At 37.6% G+C, this 14598-nt stretch overlaps 1 protein-coding gene across 7 annotated transcripts in view; it reads right to left on the reverse strand.

Annotated features, from left to right (window-relative positions):
* The window catches only part of ABL2 (ABL proto-oncogene 2, non-receptor tyrosine kinase), a 116130-nt gene that overhangs the window by 24010 nt on the left and 77522 nt on the right, over positions 1-14598 (reverse strand). For 2 of the 7 annotated variants that reach the window (XM_073900065.1, XM_073900063.1), the window contains exons 1-3: positions 9437-9567; positions 4817-4879; positions 3464-3634 (exon numbers count right to left, since the gene is read on the reverse strand). In XM_073900065.1, coding sequence (XP_073756166.1) covers positions 3464-3634; positions 4817-4879; positions 9437-9554 — 352 coding nt within the window. In that variant the 5' untranslated portion in view covers positions 9555-9567. Of the gene's footprint in view, positions 1-3463; positions 3635-4816; positions 4880-9436; positions 9568-11984; positions 12105-14598 lie in introns of those variants that run through there. The other 5 variants (XM_025877729.2, XM_025877727.2, XM_025877731.2 and 2 more) reach the window with 3 other exon arrangements.

The following is a 14598-nucleotide window of genomic DNA, read 5'->3' on the forward strand; positions in this document are numbered from 1 at the left end:
AAATTTCAGTTGGCACCGAGTCCACAAAACCATTTATGTAAAAAACAAAAAAATAAGAAAACAAAACAAAATAGAAGCACAGACCATAGAGCTACTGCTTGGGGGGTGGGCAAGTAGAACTCCCAAAGCACATTCCAGGACTCAAGTTTTAACAGTTATAGTTTCCCAACTTCCCTCCCATTCCCCATGAATATGAGTCAGTCCTATTCATTCCTCTAAAATTAGTATGTGGGAAAGGAAGCTGACACTTTAGCTGGAAGCCAAGACAAGTTACTCAGAATGTCTTTGCTTGCTATCAACGTCAATGTCCTTGATCTCTCTGTTAAAAGTTGTGAACACCAACTTTAAACTCCTTAATATACATTTTCCCCTAAACTTGCAACTCAGACAAAACAGGAAAGGATGAGAGATATCATTAGTAACAACTAATAACCTAAAGAAACGCTATAAGGCCTTAGGCCCTTATCTCTGAGAGATGCACGCCTTCCTACAGAGTTCACACCTACTTCTCAGTGTCAGCAGAAGAAAACCAAACCAATTAAAAGCACATGGCCCACTAGTTATCAGACAAAGGCCACTGAGGAAAAGCTCAAAATCATTATTCTGGAAGTCATCAAACTTTTCCAGCAACCCAGAGAAATGTTTACCATAGGACAACTTTATCAGCTCCCACTATCTCACATTGACACCTGGATGTGAGACATTCAATGACAAAAACCTAGGAGTATGTACTCATAAAATACACGTATGTACAGATGGATAGATAGGTGTGTGTGTGGTGTGGTTGCGGAAATGCACCAGTGCACAGATAAATACTCCCCAGCCATATCTGCAGGAAAACAAAAACAAAAAACTCAGTGCTACTACAAAAGCTAAGTAAAACTTGTTCCTCTGCAGCTTTTCTCTATTGTACCACAAGAACTAGAAAAAATAGACATCAAGTATATCATTGTTGCTTCCTGACAAATAACTGGTAATGGCAGGTCATCATAAGTAGGATACAGTCAAAAACCCTAGGTTTTTGTTTGTTTTCCTCCCTTTGGAAGTTAGGAGGAGAATTTCCTACTCTGGAAGTTGAGTACCATGGAAATTGACAGGGGTATGACTAATGGGATGTACTGACGGAGAAATGTTGGGAGAACTCTGTTTTGTAATTCAAGCAAAAAACAATCTCAAAGAAGGAACTAAAATAAGTATCATTATTTTTCAAATATATTTTCTTGTCCTTTAAAATAAAATAGCTTTAGGGCGCCTGGGTGGCTCAGTTGGTTAAGCGACTGCCTTCGGCTCAGGTCATGACCCCGGACTCGATCCCAGGATCAAGTCCCACATCGGGCTCCCTGCTCAGTAAGGGAGCCTGCTTCTCCCTCTGACCCTCCTCCCTCTCATGTGCTCTCTCTCATTCTCTCTCTCTCAAATAAATAAATAAATCTTTAAATAAATAAATAAATAAATAAAATAGCTTTAGCATGACATTTTTTTTTAAAGATTTTATTTATGTGAGAGAGAGCATTGAGTGGAGAGGGTCAGAGGGAGAAGCAGACTCCCTGCTGAGCAGGGAGCCTGATGCGGGACTCAATCCTGGGACTCCGGGATCATGAACTGAGCCGAAGGCAGTCGCTTAACCAACTGAGCCACCGAGGCACCCGCATGACATCATTTTATATCAATAAGAACCTGATAGAAAAATCTGACATTTCAGGGAGTTTAAGACAAATCACTGTTCGCCATGAAAGAACAAGAATCCCAGCACTTGAGCTGCACACTAGCAGTTGCCATAACTGGTAACTAAGGTATCAACAGACTGTCTTTATCGATGTTTCCTTGGTGACGGAGCTATCTTGGAAAATGGTGACATGAAAAGCATATCTAAGAAAGAATGTACTGAGTCACTGCTTCACAAACTTCTCCACTGAAGTACTGATAAAGGTAAAAGGGTGTGTTGTAGCCCAAAGAAACTACTGCACAGTATAAAATTCTTTGAAATCCTGTTTTATCCTAAAACTTTGTGTAAAATTTTCCCTCAATGCATAAACCTCACACACATACAAATACTACCACCATCCCCCCCCCAAAACCACCCAAAGTCTTCAAGTAACTTGACACTAGGGGATCACACACATTACTTTTCCTACACCTTTGACACCTCCTGGCATAGGTATATGTATCTGCCTCACACCCACTCTGGAACACGTCTCTACCCCAGTTTGAGTTACAGGTTTCTGTTCTTGATTAATGTGGCTGGATTTAAAAAATGGATGCATATAAAAATTTTATAAAAGGGTAAAATTCCCTGAATGGAGGCCTATCTTAATTTGGTATATTCACTCCCATTTAATACCTCATTCTGAACCTTACAAAAAGAAAAGGCATATGTTTGACAAATTATCATTTAAATTACAATTTCGCTTAAGTTAAAAATTATCCTGAAATAGGAGGAGGCATTCATAGGTTCAAAAGAACAAGCTTATGCAGATTAGCAATCCAATTCAAGGACACAATGAGAATGTCCCATGCTGCTTTCTTTCATTTTTTTTTTTTTTTAAGTAATCTCTACACCCAATGAGGGGCTCAAACTCATAACCCCAAGATCAAGAGTCACACACTCTACCGACTGAGCCAGCCAGGCACCCTTTCTCATAAAAGTTCCACATTTTCTTTGTTCAAAAAAACTAATAATGGATGATTTTACGTGGTCATGTTCTTAGTCCTCCCTTTTACAAGAATTTCCTACTGAAATAAACTACTACTCTCTTGAGAGCATTACTACAATAGAAACCCTTCCTATGACTCCTTTCACTAACCCATTTAAACAGAGATGAGACATTTGTCTCGGCCAGTGCTACTCAAAGCAGGTCCACAATAAGACACATTGCGCCAAAATATGAAATCACTGGACTACTTTCTTCTTGTTCAAAATCTTGTTCCCCCCAAAAAAAATGTCAGCTGAACTAAATAGTAAGTAGTATGCTTAGTGATATAGTCAGTTTACATATTGGGAACAAGTACTTAATCTTAACAATGAGGACTGGTAACGAACTGTTCTCAGACAGGCAGTCAGCTCAGGGACAACACTAAGTAGCACCCGGCTATGGCAACATGACTCATCTCAGCCACAGCTCCATTAGAAGAGGTGTATAGTAAACCTTACCGTCACAAAAGATGAATGCTGGCATATTACAGAGAGTACTGAGTCCTGAGAATGAGAAAAGTTTATGTATATACCGTGAGGCGCTTTTTCTAAAGTACTTTATCTCCTCTTACCCTTAATAAGCCCTAAAAAGGAGACAAACTAACACTATCCCATACACAGGTTTTTTTTAAAAAACAAAAACAAAACAAAACCAAGATAATGAACCCCAAAGTATCTGGGCCCAAATCACCTAATTTTAGTCAGAGACAGAATCTAGAACAGACCCCTTTATTTCTTAAGCATTAATGAAAACTGAAAAGTGAAGCTCACCTTTAGTGATGCTGAGTGTGTTATCACCACTGGCTACAAAATCATAAAGTGCAACAAAGAGATTAGGGTCGCTCTCAGTGGCTCCAAGTAAGTTCTCCTTGGAGCTCCACCTGATGGCTTCGTTCAGTGCCTGGGGTTCAACATCACAACCATAGGGGCGGTGCAAGGCTTCTGAAAGACATAAAAAGAGAAAGGAATTCACAGTAAGTTCAACAGTTAAAAATTCACTTGAATTCAGTACGTACATAGTATTTTAGCTGCTGGCATGTATACACTGATGGCTCCAGAGTGGAAAAGAACTGTATAATATGGAGCCATGAAGAATGAGCAAATGGCACTGTCTCCTAAGCTTGAGAGAAGTCTACTTGTTGAAAATGTAACGAGACAGAGAAGAGATCACAAAATGAGCATTTAGCTGTGATTTATATGTACTCACCAAAATCAGAAATAGAAAAAGCAGTTTTCTCAAAATCGAAAAAAAACAAAAAATGGCAATTCGTTTTATAAAACATATAGGCTATTTTGTGGTGATGGCGGTTTTAAGTTCTGTTTTATAAGTCCTCCCAAACTACCCTTCTTCCCTGATTCTCTCCACATAAAACAAACTGTGGAAAAGATAACAGAGACTTTAAGAAATATGAATATATTGCATAAATCCAGATCCTCCACTTACACATAGAAAAATTATAGAAACAGTGCTTCCAAAAAAAACAAAAATACTAAAATTATCTGTTAAACAAGAGAAAAATCTTTTGGCTTTATACAAATATTCTTGGCACTCCAAAATACCTTTGTATTACTACGCACTGTCTAAAATGTAACAGCTTCCAACTGTTGTTTTAAAAAGTTTTTACCTTATTTTCTTTTCCTAGGTGGTACATTTTTGTAAATATCTTGAGAACTTAATTGAAGGCTCTAGAAAATATCACCAATAGCCATTTGAGTATCTACCATGTGTAAGGGTTGAAGCCTTGTAAGACCTGGTTTTTTCCTCAAGGCGTTATGGGTTCCTAAATTTAGTCACACTACACAAAACAGGTGATCCCTATAAAGATCACCTGCTTCTTGCAATCCAGGTCACTTACACAAAAAATACACTGCCTTCAGTAGTGATTTGCTCGATCACAGGAACTGTTTATAGCGGCTGTCTGCCACTCTCCAATTACCTATTGTGAAACAACACTTTTCTAGCATCTCTCTCTCTCCTCCCTCCACTCATTCTTAATTTAAAATTGACTATTATATCTGAAGGAGAAAAACCCTTGAATCTGTGGCTTTATTTTTTTTCAACCCCACCCCCTCCTCTCCATCTCTACTGCCAATGCCTCAGATCAGATCCCCACCATCTCTCACCTGGACTACTGCCTCCAGTCTTGTCTCCCTCAAAGCCATCCTCCACACAGCTGGCAAAGTGATCTATTTAAAACAAAAATTTGACCAGGTCACTCTTCTTAAGATTCTTTAATAGTTCACCATCACGCTAAAATCTCTTTAATGGCCTTCAAGGTCTTTTATGATCAGGTCTCTCTACCTACTTCTCCTGCTTACACTTCCCCCCTCCAAACTTCAAATTCTAAACTTTAACACACACCATGCTTGCTCCTTTTTTGTGCCTTTGTTCACATAGTCCTGGCTACATGGGATGTGATCTCATCCCACCCTTCTTTTGACTGGCTCACTTATTTTATAACACTCAGCTCCAACGTACCCTCCCCTAGGAAGCCTCACACGCTCCCTACTCCCTATATACACTTGCTGCATTTGGACCCTCTATCTTTATCTTTACAATATCCTCAACTGATGTTTACTTCCCAAACTTTACAATATACTCCTTAGCATGAAAACTGTATCTTTTTTCTAGCAAGTTACATACTATGTGTTCAATAACTGCTGACTGACCAAATTATACAAAAATATAAGCGATGGGAAATAGTGAGATGTATTTTAATCTTAAAACAGCATTAACCAATGTTTTAAAAATGGCTCCATAATGGTCTACAGAAATTTCTGTAGTAGGTTGGATTGTAATTTTCCTAATAGTTTCAGAGTTCACTTCATCACATTCCTTCCTCCTCTTAAAAGGAATGTATCTTTATAATTTCAGAGCTAATTTTGTTTCCCATTAAGAATATTAGGACAGGAGCAGCCTGGGTGACTCAGTCGGTTAAGCGGCTGCCTTCAGCTCAGGTCATGATCCCGGAGGCCTGGGATCACGCCCCACGTCGGGCTCCTTCCTCAGTGGGGAGCCTGCTTCTCCCTCTCCCTCTGCTTGCCACTCCACCTGCTTGTGCTCTATCAAATAAATAAATAAAATCTTAAAAAAAAGAATATTATGACAAATCTGAAGGTATGCCCAGATGCCCTGAAAAGTTAATATGAATCAAATGTATTGCTCCTTGTTTAAATGCAGTTACAAGGAATGAATGGAAACAGCTATATTATGTACTAAGATAACCAATTAGGATTACCAAACAAAACACCATATTCTATGATACATCCTTCAAACAAGTCACATGTACTATGTTTCTCTTTATGCTTGGGAAAGTATCCACTCAGAATTTCCATGGGGCTACAAAATGCCAATCCTTTATTAAAATGAAAAGAACTGCCAAAAGAGTATAGAGAATATTTTAATATTTATTAGATTCTATACTGAGTATCACATGATCCTCACTAATAAATGTTTCTTGCCAATGATGGTGTTAACATTATAATGTTTGATAACAGTTCAAGTACATGCTCTTCTTTTTGGACAGAAGTCCCCCTTGTTTGAGATTATAAGAGGAACAAAAATCAAGGGTAACAAGAATTTCTGTACTATCAATGATGAAGTTAGAAACAATAATTAAACAGATATTGAAACTAACTCTTAAATCCTAGCAGGCCAAAACCAGTAAATGCCATACAATTATCTTACTTTGTGAAACCCAACATATGAACACTTAAGGTTTACAAAACTAATAATTTTAGTGAACATCTACTATACGTCATTCTGAGCTTCAGAATATAAAGATTATAAATCACTAATAACACTATTTGGGCTTAGAGAAAAACACTCTCCGTTCTTTCCCCAAATCTGCTTCTCCCCCCAGAATTTCCCATCTCAGTTAGAGGCAATTTCTTCTTTTCAGCTGCTCAGGCCAAAAACCTTGAAGTTTGAATACAAACTTCTAGCTATAAGATGAGTAAATTCTGAGCAACTAACATATAGCACAGTGATTATAGTTAATAATACTGTATTATCTACTTGAAAGTTGCTAAGAGAATAGATACTAAATGTTCTCACCACAAAAAAAGAAATAATTTTGTGATGTGATGCAGGTATTAGCTAAGGCTATGGTGGTAATCACTATGCAATATGCAACTATCAAATTGACAAACTGTACACCTTAAACTTACACAATTAATTTGTCAATTAGATCAATAAAACTGGGGGGGAGGACACAAAAGGAAAAACCTTGGAATCACTCAGGACTCCTTTTTTGCATCCAATCCATAAGGAAACCTTCTTTTGGCACTGCCTTCAAAAATATACCGAGAATCTATCCACTTCTCACTCTCTCCACCACTACTACCCTGTTACCACCATCATCTCTCTCCTGGGTTTTACCACACTCCTGATTTCCACACTTCAAGCCTTGTTCTCGGTCTATTCTCAACATTCCAGCCAGTTTTTAAAGCATAAGTCAGACTGTGTTCCTCCTCCACAGCAAACTCTTTGATGGTTCCCTACCTTAGAGTAAAAAGCAAAAGCCTTATGAGAGCCTGTGAGGCTCTTCACAACTTGTCTTGCCCATACTTGCCTATACTCCCTCCCCCAGTTTACCTCATTCTGGACACTGGCGTCCCTGCTATTACTTGAACAAGGTAGGCACCCTCCTGTCTCAGGATTTCTGTACTGGTTATTTCTTCTGTCTAAAAAATTCCTCCCCCAAGACATTCACTTCACTCAAATGTGACCCTCTTGGTACAGCATTCTCTGACTCTCCTATTTTAAAATGGGGCTATTCCTGACAACACTCCCACCTCCCCCCATGTCTCCTTCCCTATGTTCTCTCCATAGCTCTTATTACCACAAACGATATAATTTACCTATTATATTTATGTATATTATCTAACTCCCCCCAACCAGAATATCAATTTTATGAGGACAAGGATTTTTGCCTGCTTTGTTCACTGATAAATTCCAAGCACTCAGAATAGTGCATGTATATAAGAGTCTCTCAAAAAGCAAGGAATCATATATACTGTTATACTCACATGCTGTACTGCTATGAGAGGACAGAACAGAAAACAAAACTCTGGATCAAAAAAGGTTTCAGAGAAGAGAAGGCATTTAAATTAGATGAGCAGGAATTGTGCACCGATGACAGAGTGACAGGCTGTCAACATGCAAGGACATGTCTACGACATGCGATTCATCTGTACTGGAGACAAGCTCCGTCAGCTCAAGGGAGGTTTGTTAAAGGCAAGTTCAGCTTCTTAAAAACCATGTTATTTGAAAAAAGGCAAAGAGCACAATTTGATGTAAACTTACAAAGATGTATATAGGCCAAACAACACTGTACATTTCTCAAATATACAAAATAACAAATACAGGATAAAAGCAATTTTTGAGGCCAAAGTACTAAAAGAACCATGACTTGGAAAACAATACTTTTTATTCCCCACTCCCTGTCTTCCCATCCCTGCTTCTATGATCTTTTTGGTCAAGTCAAAGATCTTATTTCCTTCCTTTCTTCTTTCTTCCCACTCATGCTTTTGTTCTCAGAGAACTAAGGGTCAATTTCCTGTACAATCCATCTGCACAGGATATCCACTTAAACACCATCCTATCTGCTAGCACCAAACAAAAGGGAAAATATTTCAGAGACAAAAAACAGCATAACATTTTCCTGAGGCCAAGAATGAACATGTATTAAATCATAAAGAGTTAAAGAACTAAATGCAGGAGAACAAGCCAAGGAATAAAGGCCAAAAAAAAAAAAAAAAAAAAAGCCTATAGGAAGGGCAAGTAAATGTCACAGTGTTATCCAGTGGGTCTAATCTATGCCATTTTCCTCATTAGCTTAAAACAGACACAGCTGGATGCTTCAGATGTACTGTACCCGCACAAATGCAAGCGTGAAGGCTGGGAATGGGTTTTTATGAACAATGTGAAATGACTACTATATATTAGGTGCCTTAGTGGGTTAATCTTTCATTAATCGCTGTTACTGAGGTAGATCACGGACTTAAGATGAGACAACAGAAGACTTGATTTTCACTTATGTAAATAGGACCCAAGTAAGAGAAATATGATTAAGTGAAGGCAATTTTATTACTTTTTTTCTGATAGACTTGCAGAAGACAATAAAAATAAGGCAAAACATAGAAATAGCAGTTTGTACAAAGTATATAACCAGGATTAAACAAGTTAAAATCCTGAATAAGACTCAGACTCAAATCCAGAGATAATTCCTAAATTTAATGTTTAATTTTATTAAAAAACACTGTCACCAATTAGTCATTCAATAACTTTCATCATTTTAATTAGAAATTTGTCAGGTAAGTAACTGGAGAAATAAAATTTTTTCAGTTGAGGCATTTATTTCCAAGCATTTTACAAATCCTTATCTTGCCAGAATTCTACTTTATCTGATTGCTTATTCTCTAAGAAACCACTACTTTTTAATACCTCTTTTAAAAACTATGTAAAGTGGTTGGATAAATCATTCAACAGTTCTCAATATAGCTTAGGTTCTTCATATCAAGCCATATATCTTAACACCACAAAATATTACCTATTATTCACTTGTTCGTTCTTTCAGTAAGTTCTTACTGAGATCCTACTATGAAATACCAGAAACAAAGCACATAATTATAACTTCACCGGCCAACAATGAGGACAGTAAAGGAGAGAATTTTTTTGAAATCTCCGTTCACGCTTGACTGCTGTGATTATCTACCCCCCCCATCACCTCTGAACCATACCTGTCAAGTTGGGTACAGCAGTGTCTGAGGCCTCACTACTACACAGGCAGCAAAGCGACAACGTGTCCTGATCTCTGCCATAACTATTGGGTGGAAGCAGGACTGTTCCAAGGACCATTCCTCTGCCCAGAAGCACAAAAGTTAAACTGTTCTGTGTAGAGAAGTCTTAGAATTCCACTCCCTGACAAGCAATACCACATGCATGTGGCGTTTACTCATGTACTCAGTGGCCAGAGGGAACCAATAGGAGGGTAAGCATTTACAAGTCCCCAAGTGGGTGGGGAGTAACCTAAAGGAAAATGTCTAGTAATCAGCAAAGACTGAGTCAGAACAGGGTTATTCAGAAGAACCTCTGGGAATGTTTTGAAAAAATAAGTAAAATAAAAAGCAAAACACATGAGTCACAAATAATAAAATATGTAGGGATCAGTCAGTACATATTGATGGGATTTTGTTCCTAAATGGATGATGAAGTAAGCCTGTAGAAAAAAGTTTCCTTGGAGAAAACCTGTTTACAATAAAACACCAAATACACTTTTAAAAGAGGAAACGCCCTAAGGAGACTCATCTTTTGCATCACTTAAATTAGCTCAAGTAACCACAAATCCAAAGTCAAAGAAATAGTTACAATCTGATTCATGAGCACAGAAACCAGGAAATAACTGCCTTCACTAACATTTGGCTCTACAGCTTAATACAGTTAAAAATATGGCATAAAAAAAAATACGGCATGATTGCAACAACATGGAGAGACCTAGAGGGCGTTATGCTAAGTGAAATTACTCAGAGAAAGACAAATACCATATGATTTCACTTAAATGTGAAATCTAAAAAACAAAACAAACGAATAAACAAACGAAAAGCAGAAACAGACCTATACAGAGAACTGATGGCTGTTGGGGGTGGGGGGAGGGGTGGGGGGGAGGGGAGATGGGTGGGTGACACAGGTTTCCAGTTATGCAATAAATAAGTCACGGGGATGAAAGGTACAGTGTAGGGAATACAGTCAATGTCACTGTGCTAGCACTGTGTGGCGACATATAACTACACTTGTGGGGGGCACAGCATAGCATATAAACTTGTTCAATCACTATGTATACACCTGAAACTAATGCAACATTGTGTCAATTAGAGTTCAATTTAAAAAATAGATAAAATTTTAGGGGCGTAGCTGGCTCAGCTGGAAGAGCATGTGACCTTTTTTTTTTTTTAAGATTTATTTATCCATTAGAGAGAGGGAGCATGAGCAGGAGGGGCAGAGGGAGAGGGAATCTCAAGCAGACTCCTTGCCAAGCGTGGAGCTGGACACGGCTTTATCTCACAATCCTGACATCAAGGCCCCAAGAAGACGACCTGAACTGAAAATAAGTCTGACGGTTAACTGACTGCACCACCCAGGTGCCCCAAAAGAGTGTGCAACTCTTGATTTCAGGTGGTGAGTTTGAGCCCACATTGGGTGTAGAGATTACTTAAATAAACTTAAGATAAAAATAAATTTTTTAAAAATAAATAAAAACATGGTATGACAGTGTTGAAAACTTCTGAATGTTAAAACTTTTAAAAGCAAATCTTTACTAATATATAGGAACAAAGTTAAATAAAATGTAAAAATCTGAAGATGAGAGTACCTTGTTGAGAATTTAGTAAAATCTGCAAATAATACACTAAGTTATTTAGTGGTATTATCTACTGAAATAACACAAGAATGTTTCTAACTGGGCGCCTGGGTGGCTCAGTCAGTTAAGCATCTGCCTTCGGCTCAGGTCATGATCCCAGGGTTCTGGGATCAAGTGCCACATCAGGTGCCCTGCTCAGCCGGGAGTCTGCTTCTCCTTCTCCCTCTGCCTCTCACCCCTGCTCGTGTTCACTCTCTCTGTCTCTCTCAAATAAATAAAATCTTAAAAAAAAATACTTCTAACTGTACAGCTAAGAAAACTCATTGATCAATATTTAATAAGCACCTACTATTACCAGCCACTGTGCTATGTTTCAGGTCCATAAAGGAAACAGGATAAAATTATAATATACCAGGACTGAAACAGCCTTCGGTAAAGTTGAAACAAAATTATAATGTAATCTTAGAGAAAGAATGCCTCTGAAGTAGCTAATTATTAATAGCTTAAAAAAAACAAAGCTTATACTTTCAATGAAATTAACCTTTTATAAAGCCAGTATTGTTAACATCATGGGAAAAGCAAGAGTTAAATGATTAATGGTTACCTCAATTAATGACTCAGTGTTTCAAATACCAGGTCGAATTTCTCCTTCCCTAGATAATCTTTAAAAATAAAATGGAAAGGAGCTCCATAATCCCTATTCTATACATACCTATATTCCATACCATATAATTTACTAGTCAGTAAATCTGCTCTTCAAATTACCAATAATTGTTACAAATCAGAAAACTAGAAAAACTGACACTACGAAAGTATAATATAAAGAAAATAAATACTTTTGTGATTCTATGCTGCTTATAATTATCTAAACCATCTAATAGCTTTTAAACAGTTTAAAGAATAAAATGAAAAAGAATGCACATAGGGGGCACCTGGGTGGCTCAGTTGGTTAAGCAACTGCCTTTGGCTCAGGTCATGATCCTGGAGTCCTGGGATCGTGTCCCGCATCGGCTCCTTGCTCAGCAGAGTCCGCTTCTCCCTCGGACCCTCCCCCCTCTCATGCTCTCTGTCTCTCAAATAAAATAAAATCTTAAAAAAAAGAAAAGAAAAAAAAATGCACGTAAAACTGATCACCAAAAATTGATACGTTTGAAACCTAAGATTAAACCCCAAACTATTAGAAAGACATGTTATTTTTAAATTGTTTTCAGTTTATAAAAGTGACACATGCTCATTATAGAAAATTTGGAAACTATAAATAAAAAGACAACACATCACCCACTTCTACAGCCCCAATTGTTATATTATTAAAATAACATTGATACCTTTGCATTTGGCCCTTTTAATCTGCATAATGTTTCATTCATTCAGCCAATATTTCTTGAGTAGCTACTATGTACAAAAAGCACTTCACTAGGCAGGAAATATGAGGTGCTAGGCAAGAAATAAAGTCCATAAGAGATGAAGATAACGGGTTGGGGAGGAATTTCACTACTTTAAAGAAGGTGAGGGGTGCCTGGGTGGCTCAGTCAGTTAAGGGTCTGCCTTTAGCTAAGGTCATGATCCCCAGGGTCCTTGTCAGGCTCCCTGCTCTTGCTTCTCCTTCTCCCTCTGCCCCTCTCCTGCTCATTCTCTCTCTCTCTCTCAAATAAACAAAATCAAGAAGAAAGAAAGAAGGAAAAAGATGGTGACACTTAAGCAAATGCTGAAAGCCAAAGAATCTAAGCCGGGATAATATAGCAAGTGCAAAAATCTGAAAGCAGGAAAGAACTTACTTGCCATGCAGAGGAAATGCAAAGTGTGGCTGTAATTGAGAAAGTCAGAAGAGAAGCATGAAAAGAAGTTAGTAAGACCATCCGGACGGCCAGACCAAGCCCATAAAAATTTAGAATTCTTTTCCAAGTACAATGGAAACCCATGAACAGTTTTAAGGAGGGAGATCATATGTTCCAACTCCCATTTGGTAAAAGACCACTCTGGCTACAGGGTGGAAAAAAAATGGATTAGATAAGAAACAAAATTAGAAATAGGTAAATATGCAGTAGTTCAGGAATGGGTTCAGGTTGGCTTCGAAAATAACGGGGTCATGAAGACAAAGAAAAGTCGAAGAACTTAAAAATCCGGTTTAGAGATGGAACTGACAGGGCTTGCAGATTACTTGGATATAAAATAAGAAGAGACAGGGTAAAAATAAAGAATGGCTGCCAAGCTGCAGGCTTGAGTGAATGGGCAGATGGCCATGTAATTCACTCAAAAGCAACAGCAGTATAAATCCAAAGTTCCACTGCAGACAAGTATATGTGAGGGATATAATTAAACACCTTGATATATAAATCTGTAGCTCAGAGAAGATCCTGGGCTGCAGACATCAGCATAAAGAGGGTATCTAAAACCATGCATCTGGATGAGATTACTTAGGGAGACTAGAGTCAGATGAAAGTGCAGGATCATGCTTAACGGGGAATCATGACTGGAATTCTGCAGATTTCTCATTTGAAACCATGGAGGCTAGAAAGAAGTGAGAAAACATTAAGTGCTTAGAGAAAAAACCGTCAACCCAAAATTCTATGTCCACAGAAAATATCCTTCAGAAATGAAGATGAAATAAAGACATCCTCAGTAAAGGGAAGAACTTGTTGCCCGTAGACCTGCTCTAAAAGAATTCAATTCAGACATAATGGAAATTTTACCAGTAGGAAATTTTGGAACATTAGGAATAAAAGAAATAATGATGGTAAACAACAGACTATTGAGTTCTTAATATACGATAGTTGAAAGCACACAGTGTAACACCATCGGTAGGGACTTCCCAATGCATGTAGATATAATATATGACAACTATATAACACAGGGAAAAGAAAAATCTGTATGAGGGCAAGGTTCCCATATTTCAACTGAGGTGGCAAAATACTGAATCTAAGTAGTGTGAAAAGTTCACTATGTATATTGAAATCCCTACAGCAACCACAGGAAAACCTATACAAAAAAATACAGCCAGAAACAACAGATAAGTGAATATGAATATTAAAAAGACATGTTAATAATCCAAGACAAAGCAGGAAAGGGAAAGAGAAGAAATAACAGAAAAATAATATGGTAGACCTAAATCCAAGCATATGAATGGTTAACATTAAATGAAAATGACCTAAATATAATTATAAGCTAGTTTGTCATAGTAGATATGTATGATCCAACTATAGGCTATCTAAAAGAAACTCACTTCAAATATAACCATAGAAGTCGGTTAAAAATAAAAGGATGAAAACTTATGTCCACAGAAAAACCTGTGTATGAACCTTCATAGCATTATTAATAATAGCCAAAAGTGGAAACAACCGAAATGTCCCATCAATTAATAAATGGATAAATAAAACAGCTCAGCAATAAAAAGGAAATACTTAAACATGTTATAACATAGATGAACCTTGAAAACATGCCAAATGAAAGAAGCCAGTCAAAATGAACACATGTTGGTGTGATTCCATTTAGATGAAAGGTCTAGAATTGGTAAATCCATAGAGACAGAAAGTAGATTAGTGATAGCCT

Source organism: Callorhinus ursinus, unplaced genomic scaffold (assembly GCF_003265705.2).
Source record: "Callorhinus ursinus isolate GAN/ISIS: 27379988/994484 unplaced genomic scaffold, GSC_fseal_2.0 scaffold13, whole genome shotgun sequence".
NCBI lineage: Eukaryota > Metazoa > Chordata > Mammalia > Carnivora > Otariidae > Callorhinus > Callorhinus ursinus.